Raw genomic sequence first — 27,733 nt, forward strand, 5'->3', positions numbered from 1 at the left:
ACAAACATGTTTTTATGTGCTCAATTTTGACGTAGATACATTCCGAAAATATCCTATAGATTCCAAACAGTCGATCTGACAGTGACTGATTGATTACATACAGCAATTAAAAAAGAACATATATTTAGGCAATACATGTTTATATCATCTAAAAAGTCTGACAACTGCTGCAATAATTCATTGCTTTTATCACAGTGATAGTACATACCAATAGATTTTGTGATTACCTGTGATAGCCCAGTATGTAATTCATTAATCAAACTTCAGACTGGTTTTAAATTTTTCACTCCCACACTTTATATTATATAATAATGGAAGCAGAAGAAAAAAAACTGCATTTAAAAATCTCACATTCATTCATTTCCTTATTACAGTCGCCGCAAGCACAGACCTGTCCGCAGTCTAACACTCAAGCACCCTTCTGTTTTAAAGGGAGTATATGTTAGCACCTTAATTTTTCAAAGCCATATTACAATTTCAAGACGTTTTCATCTTTAATTTTTGTAAGTTTTTTGACTGACAATTTGGTCGTTCGTATAGCATTAGAATTTTTTTTAATGCAATTAAGTGACTCGTTTACTACAATACCTTCAACATACCATATTAACTAGACTATAAGGCAGATGGCTTAAAAGACCTTTAACTCAGCGATTTCATTCAAGATGCATCCATCATTTCAGACCTAGAAAAACTTGATTAATTTCTTGATTTGCATATATGGCTTCATAAGTGAATTTTCTAATAAATTTTCGCTTCAAGAAATACTGTTTTCTGTAGAAAGGTCGAGTTATACTATTTTTTATTTACAATATATTGGTGTCTAGTACAAATATGTTCTTGGTGTTTTTGATGTAGACCAGTTTATATTAGAATACAGTATATTTTTATGGTCGAATTATTCCCAAACAGATGCTATATTTTCCATCATACAGTAACGGCCTGTAAGTCGTGAAGTTTTTGTAACACTATTTTGAATGTTGGCCTTTTTTCCGGGTCTCCATTCCACGCCTCAGTCATAATAGTGTATATTTCAGGTGGACATCCTTCCGGGGCCTCCATTCTGTATCCCCGCTCTACGTGCATTACTACATCTGCTAGTGGCTGAAAATATAAATATTGTTTAAATTTACATTCTTTCATTTCAACTCCATCAGAACTATGTCTCACTTATAAGACAGCTGGGAAAATCCAAAGCTTAAGTAGTGTCCTTTTTAAGACTAAAACATTTAAAGACGACACAGACTATAGTGCCTCCATTAAATTCAAAATGGTGGTGAACATTTGTTCCAAGTTACATCATAATCCCTCCACGCATGAAGAAGCAATGCTCCGGACAAAGTTATTTTTGAATTTGACCTTTGCGCATCTCATTATGGTAAACAATTGTGCCAAGGTACATCAAAATCTCTCCATGCATGAAGAAGAAATGCTCCGGAGAAAGTTTATCAAAATACCAACAGATAAAAAATCTGTCATTTATAGTCATCTTCTCATGAAGTTCCTTTAACTGTGAGACTTTCAGAAAAAAACCTTCCTCAATCAATGGTCATCTGCACATCAAGGATGTTCATCTGTGAAAGTTTGAAGCAAATCAGGGCAATAGTGTGGGAGGAGTTTGTCACAAAATATTTCGGGTTGTTCGGATGTACCGACAGACGAACGTACATACGTACAGACAGCAGCTACGCTATATGCCCTCCACATTAATATGTGAGGGCTTAAAAATCCAGAGACTTCTATTCCAATTACATCTTGGCATTAATTAACCTCGCGAGGGGAGCCACAAAGCTTTTTCTGCAGCACTAAAGTTTGTACCGACTTGCCAATTAGTGAATTTGCATGACTTGCAATGTTTGCTAATTTGTGAAGAGCAATCTTTTAGATACGATAAGTAAAATGGCTCCCATTTCATGACAATGACAGGTACTCTTAATAAGTAAGACCTCCCATTTCAGTCCAACATATACTTACAATTCTGGGATAAGGGACTCGGCCAAATGAGTAAATTTCCCACAAAAGGATACCAAAACTCCACATGTCAGACTTGCTGGTAAATTTCTGAAATTACAAAAATTCAAACATAAACCATTTAATTTCATGCAAAAGGTTCCTGCTATTTCATGGGAATATAAGATTTAAATTCTAACATTTTAAGATGAAATATGTCTATTTGTATGTTGGAATTTAAATTTTGTACAAATGTAACCAAGAAATTTAGGTAACTCACACATACTTGATCTCTTTTTCCAAAAACAATAAAATCCTGCAGTAGAATACAAATGTACTCACATTGTCCTTGAGTGCTTCTGGTGCCATCCATTTGATTGGTAATTTGCCGCCAACCTGGGCTGGGTTGTAATCTATTCTATTGGCTAATCCAAAATCAGACACCTGCAGTTTATGAAAATGCCATGTACATTTCACACTTGCATGCTTGCCTATCATCTGCACTACTCAATAATTACTCTTTCCTCCAGCTAACAAATAAATTTCATCCCTTATCAAGGTTTCATTTTTTGTGTCTTTGTTTTGGGTTAAACGCTGTTTTTAACAGTATTTCAGTTATGTGACAGCGGGCAGTTAACCTAACCAGTGTTTCTGGATTCTGTATCAGTTCAAACCTGTTCTCTGCAAGTAACTGCCAACTTCCCCACATGAAGCAGAGGTGTAGAACAAATCATTTCAGACACTATGCCTTTTATCAAATTGTCACACCATCTGGGGATCAAACTCATGATCACTCAGCTCTCCCTATTGGCTATGGATTTCATAACTGACTGAAATTACCAATACTGTCATTCAAAGTTTTCTTCTTCGTTCGCATCATTTTTACTGATTCAGTGTTGTAAACTTTTGAACTCACAAATTTTCTTTACGGCCGCCAGGCTTCGGTTCCGTTCCTGATCATCACGGGACCGGCCGACCCTGGCCGCGGCATCGTCGACCCACACGGGTGGTGGTCGCACGGCGCGATCGCGGGTCTTCCTAGAAAGGGACAGTCCGAGCAGTGGGGTACCGGTTCCCCTCTAGAAGCCACCCGACTGGGGTGCCTGAGGCGACGGTCTTGTGGGACGGACAACGGGACAGGAGATTCCGGTTTAAAGAACTGCCATATTTGCTAGAATAGCAAACTGAGGGTTAAACACGACACTGGTGCCAGTCCCTCTTTTATAACAGTTATGACAGTACTGATTTCGAACTTTGATGCAGTTAGCTACACATGTATTCATCTTGAATAAGTAGTGCCTACTTGGAGTTTATATTTTAGTTCTAATGCCTAAATAGTACTCACATAATTGTTAGTCAAAGGAATGCTGTATCTCCCCTAGACCATTGTTGATCCCTATAGGCTATCACACCTGATAGACATCATGGACACAATATCATTTAATATAATATTAATTTATTCAATTAAGTGCCCAGTCCGATTTTATACAATTAAGTGTACATTCTGGTTTATTCAATTAAGTGCCCATTTTGAGAAGTGTCAGTTTGCCTACCTTAGCTGTATCTTCATCATTGACCAGGACATTTCTAGCAGCTAAATCTCTGTGAGCCAACTGTCTATCTTCCAGATATGCCATTGCGCTACATGTGTCACTGTAATAAATCATTCATTCATTAGTAATTCTTCTATGTGGTTGGTAATACAATGCAAAGCAACAGATAATCTGCGTATTTTTAAGTTAAAAACTGTTATTGCTAACTACTCCTCGATTGAGGAACAGGATATAAAAAGTATTTTGAATGACATATCGAATTGTTTAATGTATTACGTGCAGTAAATAAGAATGTTGACTAGAAATTTTGTTGATAAAAAACATCAAGTGAATGGACAAGTATCCACGGCTGCTCAAAATTTTTGTGCAACCCATGTTCAACAGAATACACATATTGATCAATAATGTCCTTTATCTTGTTTATTTCTTTGTTCTACAATTTCATCCTTAATGAAAAAGCATAAATAATAATACACTACACTGAAATGCATCAAAAATAAATTAAAAACATGGGGTAACGTGTTTTAGAGAATGCAATTCAGTTTAGCCAATACTAAATTCAAAGAAAATGATAGGGTAATACCAAATTCACTCAGACAGCTTATCTGTTGCTCTGCAATGTATTTGTACTTCATATAAAAGATACATGGCTACATGTCTACAATTTATAGATCTAAATGATTACAACCTTAAAGTCCAAGTTTGATACTCTTGAAATGGAGTTTTTCTTAAATGACAAGTTTTGTAGATAATGGACCCTACTTAAATCAGAGTTATTACATACTTGTTTTTATATCCCTGGCTTAAATTACAATGGTACAAGAAATGTCAATATTTTTATACACTGATACCTGAATTTCATATCGGATGTATGGCGTAATTTAATGTGTGTCGTTGCATTATTTCTTTTATTTAGTTCAATCTTATTCAGGCTATAGAACAAATTCATACTATGTCATAATATTTACATAACATAACATACATACGTGTAGATATATATGTTATAAAAAGATTATCATATTTGCTTCGGGAAATATCACTCGTTCTTTGGCGGAAGAACATTGCGCACAATATTTCGTGCATATTTCCCGATACAATGCTAATAACCTATAGATATTCAAGGGTAATCTATTGCTCTGCACATATATATCAATAGTACTTACGTTGCAAAATTGATTTGATCTTTCTTTGTGATGACACTACGTCCTCTCGATCTAAGATATTCTACAAGACTACCTTTGCCCATAAATTCTAGAACTAAGTATATTGTCTCCTCCTGAACTATTCCTAATAGCGACACTAGGTTCGGATGACGTACCGACCTGAAAAGTAATATAATTAGTATAGAAAACAGCACTATGATCAAAGCAAGTTGATACTCCATGAAAATATCATTAATACTATTACCATTAAAGTCTAGAATTAAGCATGTATTCTACAGTAAACTGCGATTTTGTTTCATTTCTTGGGTATGAAATTTGGGGATAATTTCATACCCTAAACAATTAATTGATATATATCCGGATATTGATCTTTGAATATAAATTATATAAAAATGGACAGCTTCATTTTATTTATGTTAGGTTTTAACTTCTTGGATTGGCTATAGCACAAAATCCGTGAAAATCAGTCCCACGTGAAAATGAATGATTTCACAGCAAATAATACCAGGTTTGTAAAACAAACAGACTGGTAGATGTTTACAATGAAGCTGTCAGAGGAGACCACACACTCAACTTTTTTGATGATAGATCGTGAATCAGGGCATATCTGAGGAAGCTAGAGATATCCATGGAGTGATTAACCCATGCTGGATACGACTGGTTCTACCTTTGAGACCAGTGTAGATCATGATCAGCCTGCACATCCATGTAGTCTGCTCATGGTCTGCACTTTTCGCTATTCAGTCAGCACCTTTTTGGTAAGCGCTCCTTTAACAGTGGCACTGTCCAAATTGACAGATTGACAAGTTCATTAAAGAAATTTAGCAGGATAAAGACTTATATCTTGCAGTACTGTTTTGTCAGAGGATTAAAACAATTCAAGTGTGAAGTCACTATTGATGATAAATTCAAATCATTAAGTGTGAGTAACTTCATCCCACTTTGATTATCCTAGAAAAAAAATACCACATACATCTATACTTCAAGGATCTTGGCATATAGATTATGAGTGATGATGCGGAGTGCTAAACTATTGAAAGTTGAATAAATCCATTTAGTAGATTGGAATACCTGCTCACGGGCAATTATAAGGCTGTTTATGTTAATGATGCTTGAGAGTAACTGAGCCTTGTAAAACAGTTACCATAGAGTCGGATATTACCATATACGTAAAGGATTTGACATCTAACCAGTGAAAGAAGACTAATGTACTAACGTCATCAATGATGCCTCCTGTAAGAGCTGATCTCGCGCTGCCCCGTTATCGTCCTTGAGTTTCTTGATTGCTACTGGTTTACCTTTATATAAACCTTTAAGCACATCTGAAAGAGTGAATAAACGCCATTTCAACAATACTGAATGAAAATTAGAAGTTGTTGGTCTGTATACTCCCTTTTCTTTGAAGGAAGGTATACCGGTTATTAGTTATTATTGCATATGCTCAATTCTTTTGGTTTATACAAAAAGATTAAACAAGAGCTGTTAGTAAAACATGTATGCCCTCATGATAGGTGACCTAGACCTATTAATGCCAAAACAACAACGGTTCGTCTACTTCATGAGCAAGTTTTGAAGATACTGAGTGGTTTTCAAGATACTGAGCAGGAACCGTTTTCAAGTTTAAGGCCCCTGTCATTTTAACCTCTGGCATATTTGCCCCAAAGCAATAGGGATCATCTATTTCATAAACCCAGTCAAGCTATTAAGTTCGAAGGTTCAGGGTCATCTGGTTCTTAAGTTATTGTGCAAACTATTTGTGACCTTTACCTTTGGCCTACTGATCCCAAAAACAATAGGGGTTTTCTACTTCATAAACCCAGTCATGCTAGTCATGCTATTAAACTGGAATGTTCTGGGTGAAGTGGCTCTCATGTCATTGGGTGGAAACAGTTCGTTCTACCAACAGATCTGCCAACCGATGCAAAAACAAGTGCAAAGCTATATACTCCTGCTTCTTTGCACAGTGTTCATGTTATATGTTGAAAAATGGTCAACATTTTCTGATGAAAATGATGCCATTTCTTTCTCACATAAATTTATGCATTCTAAGACTGTAGTTTCTTGTAAACCCTATCTAACTGTCCTAAAAGAGGAAGATAATGCATTCATGTTCATAAACCATGTTTTCTTTTGTACAATTAAAGTAAGATATTTGTCATCCTGCCAGTGGAAGTGCGAAATTTAAATTTTTTTGCTCATCTGCGTGCCTGCTTTCAATATCTTGCACACCAGCTCACTAACCCTTGATAATAGCTTCATGCTTCTAGACACATTTCATGGACATCTTGTATTAATTTTGACATGTGACTCTTCAGATTTGAGTGTCCTGTTATAAGCTGTTTGGTAATACGTACTAGACTTCTTTCTGTTCTTTAAGGTTTTCTGGGCTGTACAGTCGGAAAGATCACTATAAATCTTTCATTTCCTTCAGTGTTTTGATATTTTCTCTGCCACTTTTGCTTTGCATTTATTCTTATATCTTCTGCTAATTCTTTCTTATCTACTCTCCTAGTGTTTTCATCCGCATGCTTTCCTATCATTTTTCTTGCCGCCTCCTTTGCTAGCTTGTCTGCAATTTCATTTCCCTCTATATGTTATGTCCTGGCGTCCAGCGTATTTGAATCTTGTTATTCTTGTTCTCTAGGTTCTGTAATATTTGTCTTGTTTCTATTGTAAACGCTATGTTGGACTCTGATATTGTGTTTGAAAATGATTTTAATTGATGGCTGACAGTCTACAAACAAGTGAACGCTTCTTTGATGAGTGTTTTTTTTCTTCTAAAAAGGATAGAGCAAGGTGATATTCCATATCTCTCCTACATAGTTGTTGATGTATGACTGGAAATTTAATTGAACTGGATCCAAGTTTGTTCACTTAAAGTAGATGCATGCTCCAGCTCCTATTGGTCCCGAATTTCTCAACGTTGACCCATCTGTGAACATGCTGATTTCCCTGTCTGTGAATTTGCTGATTATTTCTGTTATGTTCTCTACTTGCTCGTCTTTTTCGTTCTGATATTCTTATGCATTTTAATGCAACTGACCGTTCTACATAATTCTAGACCTCCTTTTTTGCTGTACTGGAAGTCTGTATCTACATGTTCTTATTTGTTTTAGATCTGTCTGCTGGTATTATCTGATGGGATTGTCTTCCACTTTGCTGTAAAATCTTATCAGCTATTATGTGTCGGTGCGACGTTAAATCCAAAAAAGGAGAAAATTATCAGCTCTGCATTTTTGCACTTTAAGTGTAGAAATATGGGCAGTACTAATGTCATCACTTCTAGCTGTTCTGGTGCTGTAGAAGAGATACATCCTGTTGCTGTCAGTAGTGCCTTTACATGTACTTTTCTATATTCATTTTCAGCATAATCTGCAGCTGTTGCTATCACTGGCATACACTAATCCAACACTGATAGAACTAATATTTTGTACAGCTTCATGGAGATTTCTTGATTGCAGCCTCTCTTTTCATTACCAAAATGACCAAAATGACTTATTGACATGAGAGCTTTGAAACCGGATTTTGTTTGAGTATTATTGTGTTCATGGATGCTTTGTTCGTCATCAATAACTGCCCCTAATACTTTTCTTTCTCACAACTTTCAAATATTCATTTTTTCAACATGACTTTTCATCCCCTACGTCATAGCTTTTATTTGGTTTAATGGTCATTACATCTGTTTTTTCTGCTTCTACTCCCATATTCTACTTTGTGTACCAAACGTCCTCTTGACTTTCCACCCTTTCACCATTTACAGTAATGTAGAATCTACTGTTGTATAGGTAATTATGTAAGGTATAACCATAGCCTATCTCTCTCTTTATGTAAAATACCTGACTTCCATACAGTTTCAAAGCATGATCCATAGTCTAGGACCGCCACTATACTGATATCTTATTGTCTGCTTTTGCTTACTGCATGTTCTGTACCATTCTACCAACTGCGTTTATGCAGGATTTGTTTTTCCAATATGCTTCCTGACTTGCCGAAAAATTCCTTCTATTTCACATTTCCATCTCAGCCTATTTGCTACGACTCATTCAAATAGCTTGCCTATTACACTTTCTAAAGTTACTGGTCTGTATGCCCGCACTATGTTATAATCATCTTTTCCTGGCTTTGGCATTATTAGTTTAGGTTCTGTCTTGAAAGCTTGGCGAATTCTACTGTTTCCCAGCATTCCTGAAAAAGTTTGCATATAGCTTTGATCAAATTCTTTCCTCCATTTTTGATAAACTCTATACAAAACTTTCTTTGGGGCTTGGTGCAGAGTAAGATTTTGCGTAGTCAACAGCAAGTTTCACTTCCTGTTTAGCAATGTCATGGTTTTCATATTCACCTTTTGTAATATGAGACATCTCGTTCTTCTGTAATTCAACTTCTTCTTTTACTTTATTCTCAACTTCTTCGAACCAATTTTTTTGTTTGGTTTCCACTTCAAGGTTTTCTTTCCCATAATATTCCAGAAATTCTTCTATAATTTCCTTTACTGTAATTGCTATACTACCATAATTTTCCTTAAATGGTAGCACTACTGATTTATCTGCCCCTTTCTTGTTTCTATTAGTTATATATATACCTTCCAAAATGTTTGAGGTTCTCTAGGATCAAGTATTCCTCCTTTTGCTTTTGTTTCGATCTCCGTAAACTCATTCACCGATAAGTCTAATAATTCCCGATTATGTTGATCACTCTTTTTGTGAGAAAGTTTTTTGTGCTTTCTAACTGCTGTTGCTTTTTGCTCTAGCTCTTTTGACCACCATCCCCTCTTATGTATACATACTGTTTTTTTTCTACTTTCTCTGTTGCCTCTAATATCTTATTACAAATATCATTGTATGCCTTCTCAATATCTCCATTTTTGTCCCAATTTTCAAAAAGATTTTGGCACTCTACCTCAAATTGGTACCATTCAATTATTTTGAAATCCCACTTGATTACCTTTTCAATAACCTCTTCCTTCCCTATGCGAAGGAGATCAGTTTGTGGTCACTGTTTGAATATACTTCTTGCATTTTCCAGTTTATTTACTTTTTCAATTAATACTTCTTGAACCAGAGTCAATAATTCTATCCTTTGTTGTAAATTCATTGTTATTTGTAAATCTTTTTTCTTACGTAAGAACTCAAACAATAATTAACCGAGATCATTCTCTTTTTCATTTCCACAGTACTGATGTTGCGTTGAAATCACCCATTACAAAAACAAAGTCTCTGCAACTCTGAATAACTCCATTAAGCTGCTTTTATCTCCAAGAGGAATTTACACTGATACAATGACTTAAGTTTACATATTTACTGTACACATTGCACCGTACTGCTTCAAGTTTATTTTTAGATAATTCTTTTCTTTCAATCACTTTTATACTTTTACGAATTTACGAATCAATAGTGTCACTCGTCCTCCTTGTTTATATGTTCTCTCTTTTGCTATCCAATTCAGATATCTCTTTATAGAGTGCAATTTGTCTTTCGGATGCCAAATTTCACTAATAGCAAGTACATCTATCAATTTTTTTCTTGCCATCCTCTGAAATCAAGTCCAGGTTTTTATATAAAAGTGATTGAAAGAAAAGAATTATCTAAAAATAAACTTGAAGCAGTATGGTGTAATGTGTACAGTAAATATTTTCAAATCAAAGAAAAACCTTGTGTATGCGATAGAAGCTGTATTTTTCGATTGATCTTCAGTAAATTGGGTCAGAATAATTGCCTTGATGAAATCTAGGTCGAGTTTGAATATGGGTCAACTGGGATTACAAAGTAGGTCACTAGGTCAAATCAAAGAAAAAACTTCTGTATGCGATAGAAGCTGTATTTGTCAATTGATCTTCATAAAATTTAGTCAGAATGATTGCCTTGATGAAATCTAGGCCATGTTTGAATATGGGTCATCTGGTGTCAAAAACTAGCTCACTAGGTCATATCAAAGAAAATACTTGTTTAAACTCAAAAGACCACATTTTGGGGCCAATCCTAATGAAAATTTGCTAGAATATTTGTTTCCATGAAATCACTAGGTCAAACATGTTTACACTGTTATGGTGTGGTTATCAGGTGAGCGACCTAGGGCCAACTTGGTTGTCTTGTTTTTTTTTTTGTTTTTTTTGTTTTTTTTTTTTTTGGGGGGGGTGTAGGGGGATTCAGAGCTTTAAATTGTAAAATTTAACCTTTTTTTCAAACTGGAAAGAGTATTGAATATCGGCCTCTGTTTTATAAGGTGATGAAGCCATGTACTGCATCAAAATGTGAAATATACAACTAATGCTAATATTCAACCCTAAGGTTATAAGCCAATATACAGTGAGACAAAGTGTATTTCTTTAGAAATATGTATGGAAGGAAGTTATACCTGGCTATCCTGTAAAACGTAAAGCCCTCTTACCTCCAAATTCTCCTTTTCCTATAGGTTCTCCAATTATCAAATCAGCTAGGCTAATAGTCCAGCCACCTGAAGCAAATTCTTCCGGAGAGACAGAGAAAAAATTGCCGCCTTGTTTTGGCAGTGGCGTAATTAACTTTGTACACAAACCATCAGCATCTTTTGTGTAATGCTGAAATAGAAATTAACTTCTGCTGATTAGAACATATGCAAGTCTCCATTTATGATGCCACAATTACAAAAATTCAATTGTTACCTTTTCTGGAAATAATGCAAACAGGCAATACAGAAATTGCAACACTTAGTCAATGAAAAACTGCATAAATTGGTGCAGATACACGGGAAATTCAACATAATATTTAAATATAACCAAAATATGTAGGTTTGGAATTTTGAATGGAGACTATGGTTAATCTCCTAAAAATAGTTAAAAACTAGGTTTTGAAACAAATTGACATTATTATAGTACCTATAGATCTATTAAAACATTCAGCACACGTACCTGTAAGAGCAAGATTTACCTGAGAGGTTCGATTAAAGTTACCGGACAATTATAGTACTTCCTTCAACGCTGGTTAAAGATTCAATTATACTCACAAATTATAACATTAGTTTGATTTATATTTTCCGCTCTTAAAATGTTTTTCAGCCTATGGCTTTTTTCCAACAATGCGCTGTATCCAAAGATAACATAATAACTTATCCTGGTTATCTAATGATATATGAACTAAGTTAAAGTCCATATAGATGTCAACTGCTTAAACAAGAGCAGTGTAGGAGACAGTCACAACCACTATCACAGTGTTCTATAGTGGAACGGGGTTATATTAGTATTCAGAAAGCTGAAGTTGTAGTTTTGCACATCCAATCATTTCTATCTATTGATTAAACATCAGACTCCCTTCTGAGGTTCTGCCTGTAGGGATCTGAAGTACAACAAGAGCTGTCGGAAGATAGCAACGTTTGACTATTCAGCAGCCTTGTCAATTTAATGAATATATAAGTCGAAGAAAGGGCGTAATTTGGTAAAAATCAAAAGCAGGGTTATGGAACCTATATAATGCATATCGGACCATGTCAGTGGGCAAGTGTGTGAGGTTTCAATCTATTCCTATTAGTGGATACTAACTTAGATATAAAACTTAATCAAAAACTGTCAAGTCGAAAAGGGGCACAACTTTGTAAAAATGTAAAGTTCGAGCAAACGAACTTTGACTATATAAAGGTATTCCTTAGATTAACTCTTTCAACAAGCCAGCAAACTGGTACAAAATAAAGATAGATCTGCAAATTGCATTATCTTTCAAATTTCTTTTTATATTAAATAATAATATGAAATGCTTTGAAAACTTGTAAATGAAACTCGAGTTTATTCTCTGAGAGTCCTGTAATTTGTAAATAATAGGTAATTTTGAAGAACTGCCTTTCATAAATACTGGAGACACTTTGTATTTGTATTAATCAAGAAACAGTCTCTATTTACGACAGTTAGGACTGTGACTAAAACAGATCTGGTGCGCTATATACTATATATATAGTAACCATGGTGATACTAACCCTAACCTTTAGTCAGTATATGATACATATTATACAAGAAATGCGCGCGGACAAGCAAAATTTTGCGTATTTTTTGCCGTACGCACCAACTGATAATCACTTCTGGGCATGCGCAGAACGGCTGCACCAGATCTGTAATGAGAAACACCGGTTTGTATTTAACATATCATAGTCTGTAAGTGAAAGAATCTTATATTATTACTATTTTAGGTGACGAATTTTCCTGGATTTTGTTGTTGACAGAATTCATGAAATTAACTTCCAACTAACAAGTAAAATTCCCATTCATTTAATGCTAAACAATTGAAATTCTTTAATGCATATTCCCTTGAAACAACTGTCTTGGCCCAAACCACAAAAATTTGTGCCCAGAAAATAAACTGATTCCACAGAACGTATACCGACTCTTTCTCTTTAAAGTAGGTAGAATTATATTTGAAATTGTATGCAATTATGTTAGTATTATCAGAGTAATTCATTTTTGCATTCTGTTTTACTTATACAGAGGATTGCACACTATATAGTAAAGCCCACACAAAGAGACTAACATAGCTGCTACAAATACAGAATTACTGTGTAAGTTCTAATAATTGTTCCATGGATAAAATCTACCAATTAGACAAATTCAAAATGTTATGCATTGTACAAGATTTTTCTATATATTGTAAGCTTACAATACAGAAGGTTAAAATAAGTCTTCAATTTAGTTGTGAAAATTGAAAAATTAATCTGGCACACAAAAGCAACTGCTGAAGAAATGGATAGCTACTAGCCGTAAGCACAACTCAAAACATCGCTTTCTTTAGTTTTAGTAAAGCGATAATAAAAGCAAGAGATGAAGCGCTGGTAGCCTCACACCAACCTTATATAGATATTTTAAGCATCAACACCCTTGTAGTTGTGAGTATGGAGTCCACATCAATAAAAAATCACACTAAAACTTTTTCTAAATGCAGTTTATGTCTAACCAAACTACCTATTTTCATGAACAATTATCTTAATTTCTTCTGTTTTCCTAAAGATCTATTTTGCAGAAGATATCAAAGTATGAATGTTATACCGTTTACAGGTGTGCACTGTGGAACGGATATATTGGTATATGGACGAATAAGGCCAAGACATATCCCCAGAAAAAAAATCTACAGTCTGGACAAGCTTCCTTCAATAAACCAGCATACACTAATCATATTTTGATTAACACATCGGCTTCATATGCGGAACATTTCCGAGGTCAGACACTCGACCGATCATGCTTGTTTACCTAAATTACATCATTATAACATGAAGTTTACCTGACCATTGAATGCATGTGTTGTAACACAATTAGAACTACAATTACTTCATTACACCCTCTGGTCATTTTAGAGATTTCTTATTTAAAAGTATGAAACTCTGAAAAAAAAACAATATAAAGAGAATAAAAGACTGTAAATAAAAAATAGGAATCACCTTCTCGATGATTTTCATTTGTCTACAAAAAGTATCTGTTGTGTTCAAAATGTGCCTCGCACGGCAAAGTTGTTCATACTTTGATGAAATCTACAAAATCAATTCATTAAAAAAAAAAAAACAGCAAAAATTAATGTATTTGTTCAGCTTGCTTGAAATATTTCACTGGTGCCGGGATGTATTCAATTTAGAAAATGCACCCCCGTGTCCATTCATAACATAGTAACTAGTCTGGGAATATGACAAGACCTGTTTTTTGTGTTGATTATACGAGTTCTATGGATATACAAGGGAAATTTTGGACGTTACAGCTACGAGGGTGTTTTACCTCTACCAGCCCTGGCAAATTATCAAAAAATCCTTCCTCGTCTATTGTTAGTTTATTTTTGCTGTAGATGATGCGATAATGCTCCACTTTGTTTTTATGATATACGCTCAATGTATAATCGCCCGGATAATGAATACTTTCTCGCACCAAAAACAAACCGTTTGTCTTGATGTCAAGAAGGAGCTTTTCTGATTTCCGTCTGTCTATTTTGCCATGGAACCATCTAAAACACGTCAGATTGAAATTAAAACACTGATCACTTCTATAATCAAATAGCATAATTATATCTATCTATGTGTACCCTTGTTATCTTTACAGATAAGGTTTATGCCCCAACACTGTGGTTAGCACGCAAAATCAATAGAAAAAAAGCATCTGTTACATGGTGCAATCTCGAAAACGTAAACTGTTTGACAGTGTTGACTGTCCTATCAAAATTGATAAATCCATAAAATAGTCCTTTCCCATAAACCTTAGTTAAAGACTTCACCGAAAAGTCTTCTCTATGTATGTTTTAGTCAAGCATCCTAGGTGGTCTATGATGTCATCATCGTTTTACGCTTACAGTATATTTACGTTTTACATAAGGAACTTTGTAGTGCTACACCTTGAGTCCTTCCAAATAACAGGATTTGGTCACTTATCACATCCCTGAAGTTTGTATTTTGAAATTTCGTATTTATATCAGCAAGATTATGTTGGATTCCTTATTTGCATTTACAATCACATTCAGCTCGTTTCATAGATAATTCAACATCTTATACATGTACCACTACTAATTTATTTTACTTTATGTCGAACTGTTATTTCACCCCACGTGACAAATATATTGCGATAAAGTATATGCAAACTCTGGTAAAAACATTCGTAGTCACTATAAAATATTGCAAAATTCTTGAAAAATTATAATCCGAAAAAAGTTTGCTGTTCAGTCGTTTCATATGATTTCTTTACTCTTTATACCTATTTACCAAACAGTCTAATGAATGACAAAGGAACCGCTCTGATTAAACGGCATAAAAATATCAATTATTCGAGCAACAACTGATTGACCGTATTTGAAAACATCATCAAGAATGCATGAATTATTGCAAATATAGTAACCACACCTGACTGTGTAAAACGTTATTCAAATCATACGAAAAAAAGCTAGGCGGAAGTAGTTCTCACGGAATACTAAATACCTCTCGAAAAACTGCATTCCCTAACCCGACATCAATGTTGTTCACTGTAACAGTTTGTGTGGACCCTTGCGTTTTACTTTCTATTTTCTTCATTTTAATTGCTCGGCACCTTAGATAACCCAAGCATTTTGCTCATCGCCTTGCAAACATGAGTGATTACTGCATGTTAAACACCAAAGAATGCCAGAAAAAGAACCGATAAATCATCAATATCCCAAACAGAACTTTCATTCAAAATCCACTTCGGAAGCATTCACCCCTGTCATCGTCTTGGCCCAGTTTTATTCAATATTATAAAAAAACAAGAGTGCCAGAATGTCACAATATACGCCGTCACAGCAAATTTCTTTACTCTAGCTGCTGTATTGCAAATGAATTTTAATTTTGTGGTTGTTTAGTAATCATTGTAAGTCTTTTGTTTTCCTAAGTCCACAAAAAAAATTCCTTACCAGGTAGAGAGACCTTAAAATACACCTAAAATTTGAAAGTAACATCTATGTTGTACCACAGAAAAGTGGTCTTGGTTTTTCCCTATGGTCAATTATAAAAAAAGTTACAATATAAGTTATTTATAGTAACAACTAAGGGAAGTTAATCTTAAAAAAAAGAAATCCCCGCAAAAAATGTAAGCCACACAAAAGTCTTCACCAGGTAGAGATTGGTCAAAATACACCTCAAAATTGGTTGTAGCATGCATGTTGTACTACAGAAAAGTGGAAAATCCCTCCATGCATGAAGAAGAAATGCTTCGGACAAAGTCATTCTTGTATCTGACCTTTGGCCTCTAAGTGTGACCTTGACCTTTGACCTAGGGACCTGGTTCTTGCGCATGACACTCCGCCTCGTGGTGGTGAACATTTGTGCAAAGTTATATCAAAATCCCTCTATGCATGAAGAAGAAATGCTCCGGACAAGGTTTTCATTCTTGTATCCTTTGACCTCTTAGTGTAACCTTGACCTTAGACCTAGGGACCTGGTTCTTGCGCATGACACTCCGCCTCGTGGTGGTGAACATTTGTGCCAAGTTATATCAAAATCCCTCCATGCATAAAGAAGATATGCTCCGGACAAAGTTTTCTTTCTTGTATCCTTTGACCTCTAAGTGTGACCTTGACCTTAGACCCAGGGACCTGGTTCTTGCGCATGACACTCCGTCTCATGATGATGAACAATTGTGCCAACTTTCATCAAAATCCCTCCATGCATGAAGAAGATATGCTCCGGACAAAGACATTCTTGAATTTGACCTTTGACCTCTAAGTGTGACCTTGACCTTAGACCTAGGGACCTGGTTTTTGCGCATGACACTCCGTCTCATGATGGTGAACAACTGTGCCAAGTTTCATCAAAATCCCTTTATGCATGTAGAAGATATGCTCCGGACAAAGTCTGTGGACGCCGCCCGCCCCCGCCCGCCAGGGGCGTTCCCATAATACGTCCCGTTTTTCAAACAGGCGTATAAAAAATTGTAAGTCCACACAAAAAATCACAACTAAGGGATGTTAATCTTTAAAGAGAGAGAGAGAGAAAAAAATCCATAAAAAAAATTGTAAGTCCACACAAAAATCTTTACCAGGTAGAGATTGGTCAAAATACACCTCATAATTGGATGTAGCATGCATGTTGTACTACAGAAAAGTGGTCTCGATTTTTCCCTACGACTAGTAATGAAAAAGTTACAATATAAGCTATTTATAGTAACAACAAAGGGAAGTAATTCTAAAGAAAGGAACTGCGCATGACACTTCGTCACATGATGGTGTATAATTGTGCCAAGTTACATCAAAATCCCTCCATGCATGAAGAAGAAATGCTTCGGACAAAGTCATTCTTGTATCTGACCTTTGGCCTCTAAGTGTGACCTTGACCTTTGACCTAGGGGCCTGGTTCTTGCGCATGACACTCCGCCTCGTGGTGGTGAACATTTGTGCAGTTACATCAAAATCCCCCTATGCATGAAGAAGAAATGCTCCGGACAAGGTTTTCATTCTTGTATCCTTTGACCTCTAAGTGTGACCTTGACCTTAGACCTGGTGAACAACTGTGCCAAGTTTCATCAAAATCCCTTCATGCATGTAGAAGATATGCTCCGGACAAAGTCTGTGGACGCCGCCCGCCCGCCCGCCCGCCAGGGGCGTTCCCATAATACGTCCCGTTTTTCAAACGGGCGTATAATAACACCTGAAAAACACGACCAAATGAAATTCTCTTCTTGTAAATTAAGACATGTTGCTTTAGCATCAACGACATTTAATATGATGAGAAAATACCATTGCACATTGGTTTGACCTGAACAGTCTCGGATGACTATGAATTTACACAAAATTGGTATTTTCTCATCATATTAAATAGAAGGAAAACTCAAACAATGCGAGGTTGAGACTTGGTAGTTGATTTAGATCTAAAGCCAGTTGCTAAAGCACTGGCTAAAAAGTATTTTTTACGGTAAGTCACCCGCTCTTTGAACTAAACAACCAATCATTTGACGCTTATAATTAGTCGTAGATTTACGTTTTAGCCAGTGCTTTAGCAACTGGCTATAGATCTAAATCAACTACCAAGTCTCAACCTCGCATTGTTTGAGTTTTCCTTCTATTATATGTGACCGCATCATAGGCGTTAAGTTGGTCTGCAGTTTGTAGTTTGCAGTTCGCAATTCGAATTGCAAACCGCAAACTGTTTTGCATTTTGCAGTTCGAATTGCAAACCGCAAACTGTTTTGCATTTTGCAGTTCGAATTGCAAACTGTTTAGCAGATTGCGATTCGAATTGAAAACCACAAACTGTTTTGCAGTTTGCGATTCGAATTGCAAAATGCGTTTTTATTTTGCAATTCAATATTTGTATGAACCGAGTTGCTTTCCGAGATAGCTATTATTGTTTTGGGCTTTTTAGGATTGAAACTTTAACAATTCAATCTAATTTGTACATTGTAACATGAATTGCAAACTGCAAAACATTTTACATTTTGCAGTTCGAATTGCAAAATGAATTTTTATTTTGCGATTCACGATACAAATGAAGCGCATTTTTTTAGCCTTTGAAATTTAACATTTCACTCTAATTTGCACTTTGTAATTTGAATTGCAAACAGTAAAACATTTCGCATTTTACAGTTCGAATTGCAAAATGCATTTTTTTTTTGTGGTTCAAGATATATATGGACGGCAATTCTCTTTCTAAGAAATAATCTATTATTTTTTGCCTTTCAGGCCTTATTATTGAAGATTTCGATCTAATTTGCACTTTGTAATTTGAATTGCAAACTGCAAAATATTTTGCATTTTGCACTTTGCAGTTCGAATTGCAAAATGAACTTTTATTTTGCAATTCGAGAGATATATATAACCCGCAATTCGCTTTCCATGAAAAATGTTAATATTTTGAGCAACTCGGGCTATAACATTGAATATTTCAGTCACATCGTTTTTCTTTTCTGCGATTTGCGATTCGAATGGCAAAATGAAGTTTTACTTATTATTCATTATATATATGAATTGTGATGTTTTGAGCTTTTCAGTATTTAAAAATGAATATATTTCAGGCTTTAAAATAGGACTTTTCAGTCACTTTTGCGCTTTGTATTTTTAATTGCTAACTGCAAAATATTTTGCACTTTGCTATTCAAATTGAAAAATGATTTTTTTTTCGCCGTTTAAGATACAGATTAATCGCAATTCGCTTTCCGAGAAAGATGTTAATGTTTTGAACTTTTCAGAATTTTTAATTTAACATTTCATTCTCATTTACGCTTTACATTATTAGTTTTCAAAATGAACGCATGGATAACGCACGTATTTTTTTTTTCTTGTTATAACATCTGCAGAATCCCAAGGGATCGGTTGGTGCTCAAGCTCGGTAGGGCGAGGGCGAGAGTAGCAACGTATCCCGAGGGATAGCTGATGATGTTATAACACGAAAATATAATGTACATGCGTTAACGCAATTCTAGCATAAAACGCGCATATAAAAATGTTTTTAACAGCACGTGAACACGAGAACACGTTTACTCTCCTGTTAAAACATCATCGAAACGTGTCAGGAACAGCAGTTTTATGCTAGATTTTAATTTTGCAGTTCAAGAAATCTATACCACGATTTGCTTTCCGAGAAAATGATTTTCAGGCTTTAAAATCATTCCAGTGCTTGTAATTTCAATTGCAAACCGCGAAATATTTTCCATTTTGCAGTTCGAATTTCAAATGCGTTTTTTTCCTATTCTGGTTAAGATTCAACAAGTTGTCTTTTCGGCGATGCTAGGAAAAGAATATGGACTGAGTACACTGACCACAGATCAAAATCGAGGCCAGTAGGTAAAGCTAGTTTAGTTTACTCGGCAAAGAGAAGTATGAACGGAAAAATTGTGAAAAATGTATTTCCACATTGTGACTATATTATGTGCAGAAACACAAACATTAAGAGTTTCTAATAACAATGTACCCCAGTATGCTGGAAACCGTATAAATGAATCAGCTGCACAAAGCTAATAGATGCCATTTCTGATCCCCGCCATCAAACCATGGTTAGAGCCAACGAGCCCCCACTCGGCACGATCAAAAAAGAATGTCTGTATACGAAATCAAGCGTCCGAGGTCTCAAGAAAAACAATCTTTGTCGACGTAGCAGACTTTAGCAAAACCCCAATAGGACAAAAGGGATGGGGGATGTCTAAAGTATTACGAATGACTGTATTTAGACATTTGCCTCACTGAATGCTAGTTACTTGAGACAGAATTTCTTTTTTCTGTATCAAAAACAAATATAAATATGTATGATATTGAAGGTTATTTGCGATAATTTGCGTATATTTTGAAATATTTTGCAGTTTGCAATTCAAATTACAAAGCGAAAATAAATTGAAAAGCCCCAAACAATACCATTTTTCTGAGAAATTTCATCGCAGTTCAATACATATATTGAATCTAATGTAAAAATTCATTTTGCAATTCGAACTGTAAAATGCACAATATTTTGCAGTTTGCAATTCAAATTACACAGCGCAATTGACATTGAAATCTTTAATTCTGAAACGCAAAATAAAAATTCATTTTGCAATTCGAACAGCAAAATGCAAAATATTTTGCAGTTTGCAATTCAAATTACAAAGTGCAATTGACATTGAAATCTTGAATTCTGAAATGCAAAACCAAAATTCATTTTGCAATTCGAACTGCAAAATGCAAAATATTATGCAGCTTGCATTTCAAATTACAAAATGTCAAAATTTCAAACAAGATTTAAAAATTAAGTCTTAAAATCCCAAAGCCTAAAAATTATACCATCTTTTGAGAAACTTCACCACGGTTCAGTAAATAAATGAATATAAATCATTTTTGCAGTTCACACTGCAAAATGCAGTATATCACTTAGACCAACAATGTCTTTATTTACAGAAAGCTATTGAACATATTCCGAGTCACCATCTAGTATTTAAACATACATAAAAATTGTAATGTGTTATTTTATATAAATACTGATTTCATTTTTATCGTCTGTAAGTATTGACCCGACAGTCATGAATACTCCATAGCGTAAGTTAATTGTCGGTGTCCGAACCTAAATAACGATATAACTATTGAAAGTTTATTATCAAAGCTGTTCAGCTACCAATTTCGTGATTGTGTATTCGACTCTCTGCCCGCCCGCTTAGCTCAGTAGGTAAGAGCGTTGGTCTACGGATCGCAGGGTCGCGAGTTCGATCCTCGGGCGGGGCGTATGTTCTCATGACTATTTGATAAACGACATTGTGTCTGTAATCATTAGTCATCCACCTCTGATTAATGTGGGGAAGTTGGCAGTTACTTGCGGAGAACAGGTTTGTACTGGTACAGAATCCAGGAAAACCGGTTAGGTTAACTGCCCGCCGTTACATGACTGAAATACTGTCACCTATAAAAGAATACTGTACTATTCAACGCAAACGTACATGTCAATAAACCATTCCTCAATATGTCGACTGAAATCTTTAACAAGTGTGTGGTTCATCTAACTTACAATTCACGAAACTCGCGTCAGTAGGCTACCGTAGAAAAATAAAACGTTTAATAAAATATTGTGAAATAAAAAGTCATGTAATACGGAAACATTATTATATGTTACAGTTCAAAAATCTTTTTAACCAATGACAAGCGAAGGATTTTCAAAAATAATTTCACAGCGGAAAAAATGAGTCACTTAACGTCACGACACGTCTGACGTCATATTCGTATACGCGCGCCTGTTCCCCGCGTTAAGATTAAAATTTGTTGCAAAATGCATATCTCAACATAATTAAGCATAAAATAAAAAGAAAATTTGTTTGTTTTTCGTGAATATGGAATATATCTCACTTCAAAGTGAGAAAATGTTCACATTTTCACTGGCGTAGCGCTCGGGAAAATATTTGAGATTTTCTCACTTCTAAGATATAGGCCTATTCCATATTCACGAAAAACAAACAAATATTTATAACGTGAACCGCAAAATAACAGTTCATTTTGCTATTTGAACTGCAAAATCGTTATGTTTTGCAGTTTGCAATTCAAATTACGAAGTGCAAATTAGATAGAAATGTTAAATAATAAAGCACGAAAGGCAAAAAATTATAGAATCTTTATTTATAAAGCGAATCGCCGTTCAAGTATATATATTATCTTGAACCGCAAAATAAAATTCATTTTGCAATTCGAACTGCAAAACGCATAATGTTTTGCAGTTTGCAATTCAAATTTAAATGTACAAATTGGGTTGAAATGTTTAAGTTAAAAGCCTGAAAGCAAAATACAATAACATCTTTCTCGGAAAGCGAATCGCAGTTCATCTACTTATATACAACTCGAACCACAAAATAATTCATTCTGCAATTCGAACTGCAAAATGCAAAACTGCAAAATGGAAATCAGTTTGCGGTTTCATTTCGAACTGCAAAATGCAAACTGCAAAATACAAATCAGTTTGCGGTTTGCAATTCGAATTGCGAACTGCAAAATGCAAAACAGTTTGCAGTTTGCAATTCGAAATGCGAACTGCAAAATGCAAACTGCAGACCAACTTAACGCCTATGACCGCATCACACAAATATTCTGGACGTGTAAAAACATAGTCTCATATTTTTTTTATATAATCTTGGTATTGTGAGGGCTACTGTTTTAAACAACGTTAAGCAGCAACGGATTCTAGAATAAACGTGAACTTTACATTCACAATCGAAATATTTGGAATCACTCCGCTATAGGGTTAGGGTTTAGGGTTAGGGGGCTGTTGTCTATGTACAATGAAATGTTGATTCTTCAGGTGTATCTGTTGAAATATACCTCAATAAGCACTGGCTACCAGTCCTTTCAGGGTTTTGATTCATAGACGTTGGCAGTGATGACAGTGAGGTCAAGAGCAACATCTCTGTGAAAGAGATTGGAAAATGAATTTATTGCTTCAAAAATGTGCCTGTTGTAATTACAGGTTTGGGAGCAAGGTACAGTAAATTTGAAAAATCAAAAAATCTGAGTTGATACTAGTGCGAAAAAAAAAATCATTAAAAGATCCAATTTTGAGAAATGTCAGCGAAATTTAGAGCGGATGTATTGCATTTACTTAGCAATTCATTATGTCATATTTTCAGCTTGCCGATTCCGTTCTTTCTATAATAACAAGGCAGTCTGAAAGACAGCTAAATCCCCCGCCACTGCTATGGATAGTGAAAGGGTAAAACCTTTGATTTTAGCTGTGACCTTGACCTTGAACTGACATGGCTGACTCATGAATTCTGCACAACGTCTTGATGAGGTGATCATTTGACCAAAGTTTCATGAAAATTCTTCAAGGGGTTCAGGAGATACAGAGCTGAAACCTTTGACCTTCAGATGTTACCTTGACCTTGAGTTGACATGGCTGACTCATGAGTTCTTGATGAGGTGATCATTTGACCAAAGTTTGATGAAAATCCTTCAAGGGGTTAAGGAGATACAGAGTGGACACCAAATGGAAGGCTGAAACCTTCGACCCTTAGTTGTGACCTTGACCTTGAGTTGACATGGCTGACTCATGAGTTCTTGATGAGGTGATCATTTGACCAAAGTTTGATGAAAATCCTTCAAGGGGTTAAGGAGATACAGAGTGGACACCAAATGGAAGGCTCAAACCTTCGACCCTTAGTTGTGACCTTGACCTTGAGCTGGCATGGTTGACTCATAATTTCTGCACATCGTCTTGATGAGGTAATCATTTGACCCAGGTTTTATAAAATTCTTTCAAGGGGTTTAGGAGATATAGAGTGGACACGAAATGGAAGGCTCAAACCTTTGACCTTCAGTTGTGACCTTGACCTTGAGCTGACATGGCTGACTCATAAGTTCTGCACATTGCCTTGATGAGGTGATCGTTTGACCCAAGTTTGATGAAAATCCTTCAAGGGGTTTAGGAGATATAGAGCGGACACAAAATGGAAGGTTCAAACCTTTGACCCTAAGTTGTGACCTTGACCTTGAGCCGGCATGACTGACTCATGGGTTCTGCACATCGTCTTGATGAGGTAATCATTTGGCCCAAGTTTTATAAAATTCCTTCAAGGGGTTTAAGAGATATAGAGCGGACACAAAATGGAAGGCTCAAACCTTTGACCTTGAGTTGTGACCTTGACCTTGAGCCGGCATGGCGGACTCATGGGTTCTGCACATCGTCTTGATGAGGTGATCATTTGACCCAAGTTTTATAAAATTCCTTCAAGGGGTTTAGGAGATATAGAGCGGACACAAAATGGCAGGCTCAAACCTTTGACCTTGAGTTGTGACCTTGACCTTGAACCGACAAGGCTGACTCATGGGTTCTGCACATCGTCTTGATGAGGTGATCATTTGATCCAAGTTTCATGAAAATCCTTCAAGGGGTTTAGGAGATATGGACCGGACACGAATTTGTTACGGACGGAAGGACGGACGGAAGGACGGACGCAGACCATTCCTATAATCCCTCCGCCACGGCGGGGGATTAAAAACGAGTAAAACTCCGATTTCAGGACACTATATTTTGAGGCAAAAGTGGCCCAAAATGCACGCCTTGTGTGACTTGTACCGCATTATCTGCAAGTGCCTGAGCTAAAACATATGCATATTTTTAAAGCACGTGACCAGACGAAAACAATGGAGGAAAGAAAAGTGTCTCATATCCGTTTACTTTTTCTGCAAAATTGAGCTGAATCCGGATGAATGGAGGACCGTATCCATTTCGTCTGACTCCGTTACCTCGGGTAAGATTTTAGACCCGACCTACACGAAGCTAGTCTGTTACACTGATCTGTCTTATCGAATACAGAAAGAGTTAATTTGTAGTATCTAACGCCTGGAAGAGTCTAACACGAAGCTAGGAAAATCGATTCAAGCATTTATTTATTTTTAATCCCCCGCCGTGGCGGAGGGATTATAGGAATGGTCTGCGTCCGTCCTTCCGTCCGTCCTTCCGTCCGTAACAAAATCGTGTCCGGTCCATATCTCCTAAACCCCTTGAAGGATTTTCATGAAACTTGGGTCAAATGATCACCTCATCAAGACGATGTGCAGAACACATGAGTCAGCCTTGTCGGTTCAAGGTCAAGGTCACAACTCAAGGTCAAAGGTTTGAGCCTGCCATTTTGTGTCCGCTCTATATCTCCTAAACCCCTTGAAGGAATTTTATAAAACTTCGGTCAAATGATTACCTCATCAAGATGATGTGCAGAACCCATGAGTCAGCCATGCCGGCTCAAGGTCAAGGTCACAACTCAATGTCAGAGGTTTGAGCCTTCCATTTTGTGTCCGCTCTATATCTCTTAAACCCCTTGAAGTTTTATAAAACGTGGGTCAAATGATCACCTCATCAAGACGATATGCAGAACCCATGAGTCAGTCATGCCGGCTCAAGGTCAAGGTCACAGCTTAGGGTCAAAGGTTTGAGCCTTCCATTTTGTGTCTGCTCTATATCTCCTAAACCCCTTGAAGGATTTTCATCAAACTTGGGTCAAATGATCACCTCATCAAGGCGATGTGCAGAACTTATGAGTCAGCCATGTCAGCTCAAGGTCAAGGTCACAACTGAAGGTCAAAGGTTTGAGCCTTCCATTTCGTGTCCGCTCTATATCTCCTAAACCCCTTGAAGGAATTTTAAAAAACTTGGGTCAAATGATTACCTCATCAGAACGATGTGCAGAAATTATGAGTCAACCATGCCAGCTCAAGGTCAAGGTCACAACTAAGGTCGAAGGTTTGAGCCTTCCATTTGGGTCCACTCTATATCTTCTTAACCCCTTGAAGGATTTTCATCAAACTTGTGTCAAATGATCACCTCATCAAGAACTCATGAGTCAGCCATGTCAACTCAAGGTCAAGGTCACAACTGAAGGTCAAAGGTTTCAGCTCTGTTTCTCCTAAACCCCTTGAAGGATTTTCATGAAACTTTGGCCAGATGATCACCTCATCAAGATGTTGTGCAGAATTCATGAGTCAGCCATGTCAGTTCAAGGTCAAGGTCACAGCTAAAATCAAAGGTTTATCCTTTCACTATCTATAGCAGTGGCGGGGGATTTAGCTGTCTTTCAGACTGCCTTGTACATAATAATTACTCGTCCGCAGGAATCCTTAGATTATAAACATCATAAATAACCAGTTGAATATAAATGCCTTAAAGTACATCTACCTATTTCATTTAAAAATCGTATCCGGGCCACAATACGAAACTGGGCCCTGCCAGTTTTACTCGTTAGTCACCACTTATCGTAAAAGTAAAGTAATTACTTACGGCATAGCACGAAGCGAGACTTCTTTTCGTTTCTGAACATAGCTTGCGGGAATCATGCCTTCCTCTCCGTTGTTATTTTTTACTTTGCCAATTCACATCCTGCAATACAACAAGTTTATGTCATGACTTCAACAACTTCCTCCTTGAAATAAAATATTCTACTTCAGTAGGCGAAATCTATCTTTTTAACTTCCTAGTTTCACGGGTGGTAAACGCGCAATCCAATTCCCGCCGGGAATACGCTTAAAATGGGTTGCGCAACGTCCGGTGCTAGTGTTGCGCGTAAAAAAGACGAAATTGAGGTATGTGAAGTTATGATTTTGCTTAGTATGAGACAAGAATAAATTTTCTCGAAAAAAACAAAATGCTATTCGACACAAATATGATAATACATCATATGTGTAAAATATCTGGTTTGTAATTTATGATTCGGCTCTATTATCACAAAAACTCAGCCGACACGAAGCGTGAATAAAGTATGAAATCAACAAAAATGGAAGTTTCTGGCCTCATATGCCTAATCTGAGGACACCTGATGCCTTTTATGATAACTCAACTGTTATAAAGTAACGAATATCAAAATTATTTGCTTCTAATCCTGCTTACGGGGACATAATTGACAAAAAATCATCGGTAATGGGGTTGCGCACCGGGAATGGAGTTGCTCGTATACATCATAATGTATATAATGTATACACGCAACTCCATTCCCGGGGCGCAACCCCATTCCCGATTATTTTTTGCCAATATTTCCCCCGAAAGCAACATTTCATTCAAGTGTATGTAATATTCATGACTGTTTTACACGTGTTTGATCATTAGAAGCGTCACATTTCCAGAAAGAAGGCACAAGAGTTAGAAAATTTGCATTTTTCATGATTCCATGTTTTTTTGACAGTTCGAGTCAGCAGAGTTTTCATGATAACAGAGCTGATTCTTGAATTAATAAGTTGGGATTTCACACATATGATCTTTATTCATTTTTGTGTCGAATAGCATTTTGCTTTTTTCGAAAACATTCGTAAATGTGTCATTATTTACAAAAACAAAAACCCACCTACCTCGATTTTGTATATATTGATGCGCAACACCATCACCGGAAGTCGCGCAACCCATTTTTAGCGTATTCCCAGTGGGAATTGGATTGCGCGTTTACCACCCGTGTAGTTTGGTTGGTCGATAAACAAATTTGGTAATCTAAATACAAAGTGCATTTGTTATTGAAAAGGAATTTAGATTTGATGTTTGTATTTTTTTTTTACTAACAAGCTTGAAATGATTGCCAATCCAATTCTGTAACTAAATTTCATACACCAAATTTAAATTGTTTATTCATTCGAAATACTGTATTATTCCCAGGACAATTTAAACAGTTATAAATATTTAATATGAATCTAACTTACAATGAATGAATCTTAACAATTT

At 36.1% G+C, this 27,733-nt stretch overlaps 1 protein-coding gene across 3 annotated transcripts; it reads right to left on the reverse strand.

Moving 5' to 3' along the window:
* Positions 1–782: 782 nt before the first annotated feature.
* On the reverse strand, positions 783–27,733 carry LOC123523135 (tyrosine-protein kinase CSK-like). 3 transcript variants are annotated; one of them, XM_045300796.2, is made up of 10 exons: positions 27,712–27,733; positions 26,309–26,407; positions 14,382–14,604; positions 11,051–11,219; positions 5,880–5,985; positions 4,664–4,822; positions 3,501–3,600; positions 2,290–2,391; positions 1,972–2,058; positions 783–1,101 (listed from the first exon to the last, which is right to left on the reverse strand). In XM_045300796.2, exons 2-10 carry the CDS (start codon positions 26,362–26,364, stop codon positions 925–927), a joined length of 1,179 nt encoding a protein of 392 aa, XP_045156731.2. In that variant the 5' UTR covers positions 26,365–26,407; positions 27,712–27,733; the 3' UTR covers positions 783–924. The 3 variants fall into 3 exon arrangements, with proteins under 3 accessions (XP_045156731.2, XP_045156729.2, XP_045156730.2); XM_045300794.2 differs by lacking the exon at positions 27,712–27,733 and adding an exon at positions 22,858–22,942 and having other exon boundaries at positions 26,309–26,468; XM_045300795.2 differs by lacking the exon at positions 27,712–27,733 and having other exon boundaries at positions 26,309–26,468.

This window comes from Mercenaria mercenaria, chromosome 8 (genome assembly GCF_021730395.1).
Source record: "Mercenaria mercenaria strain notata chromosome 8, MADL_Memer_1, whole genome shotgun sequence".
In the NCBI taxonomy this organism is placed as follows: domain Eukaryota; kingdom Metazoa; phylum Mollusca; class Bivalvia; order Venerida; family Veneridae; genus Mercenaria; species Mercenaria mercenaria.

Coding starts and splice junctions, on each gene's coding strand:
- LOC123523135 (XM_045300794.2), bottom strand. CDS start 26,348: ATGTTCAGAAACGAAAAGAAGTCTCGCTTCGTGCTATGCC. Junction 22,943..26,308: donor GTCTCGCTTCGTGCTATGCC/GTAAGTAATTAC, acceptor TCTCTTTCACAG/AGATGTTGCTCTTGACCTCA. Junction 4,823..5,879: donor CAGGAGGCATCATTGATGAC/GTTAGTACATTA, acceptor ATTACTTTTCAG/GTCGGTACGTCATCCGAACC.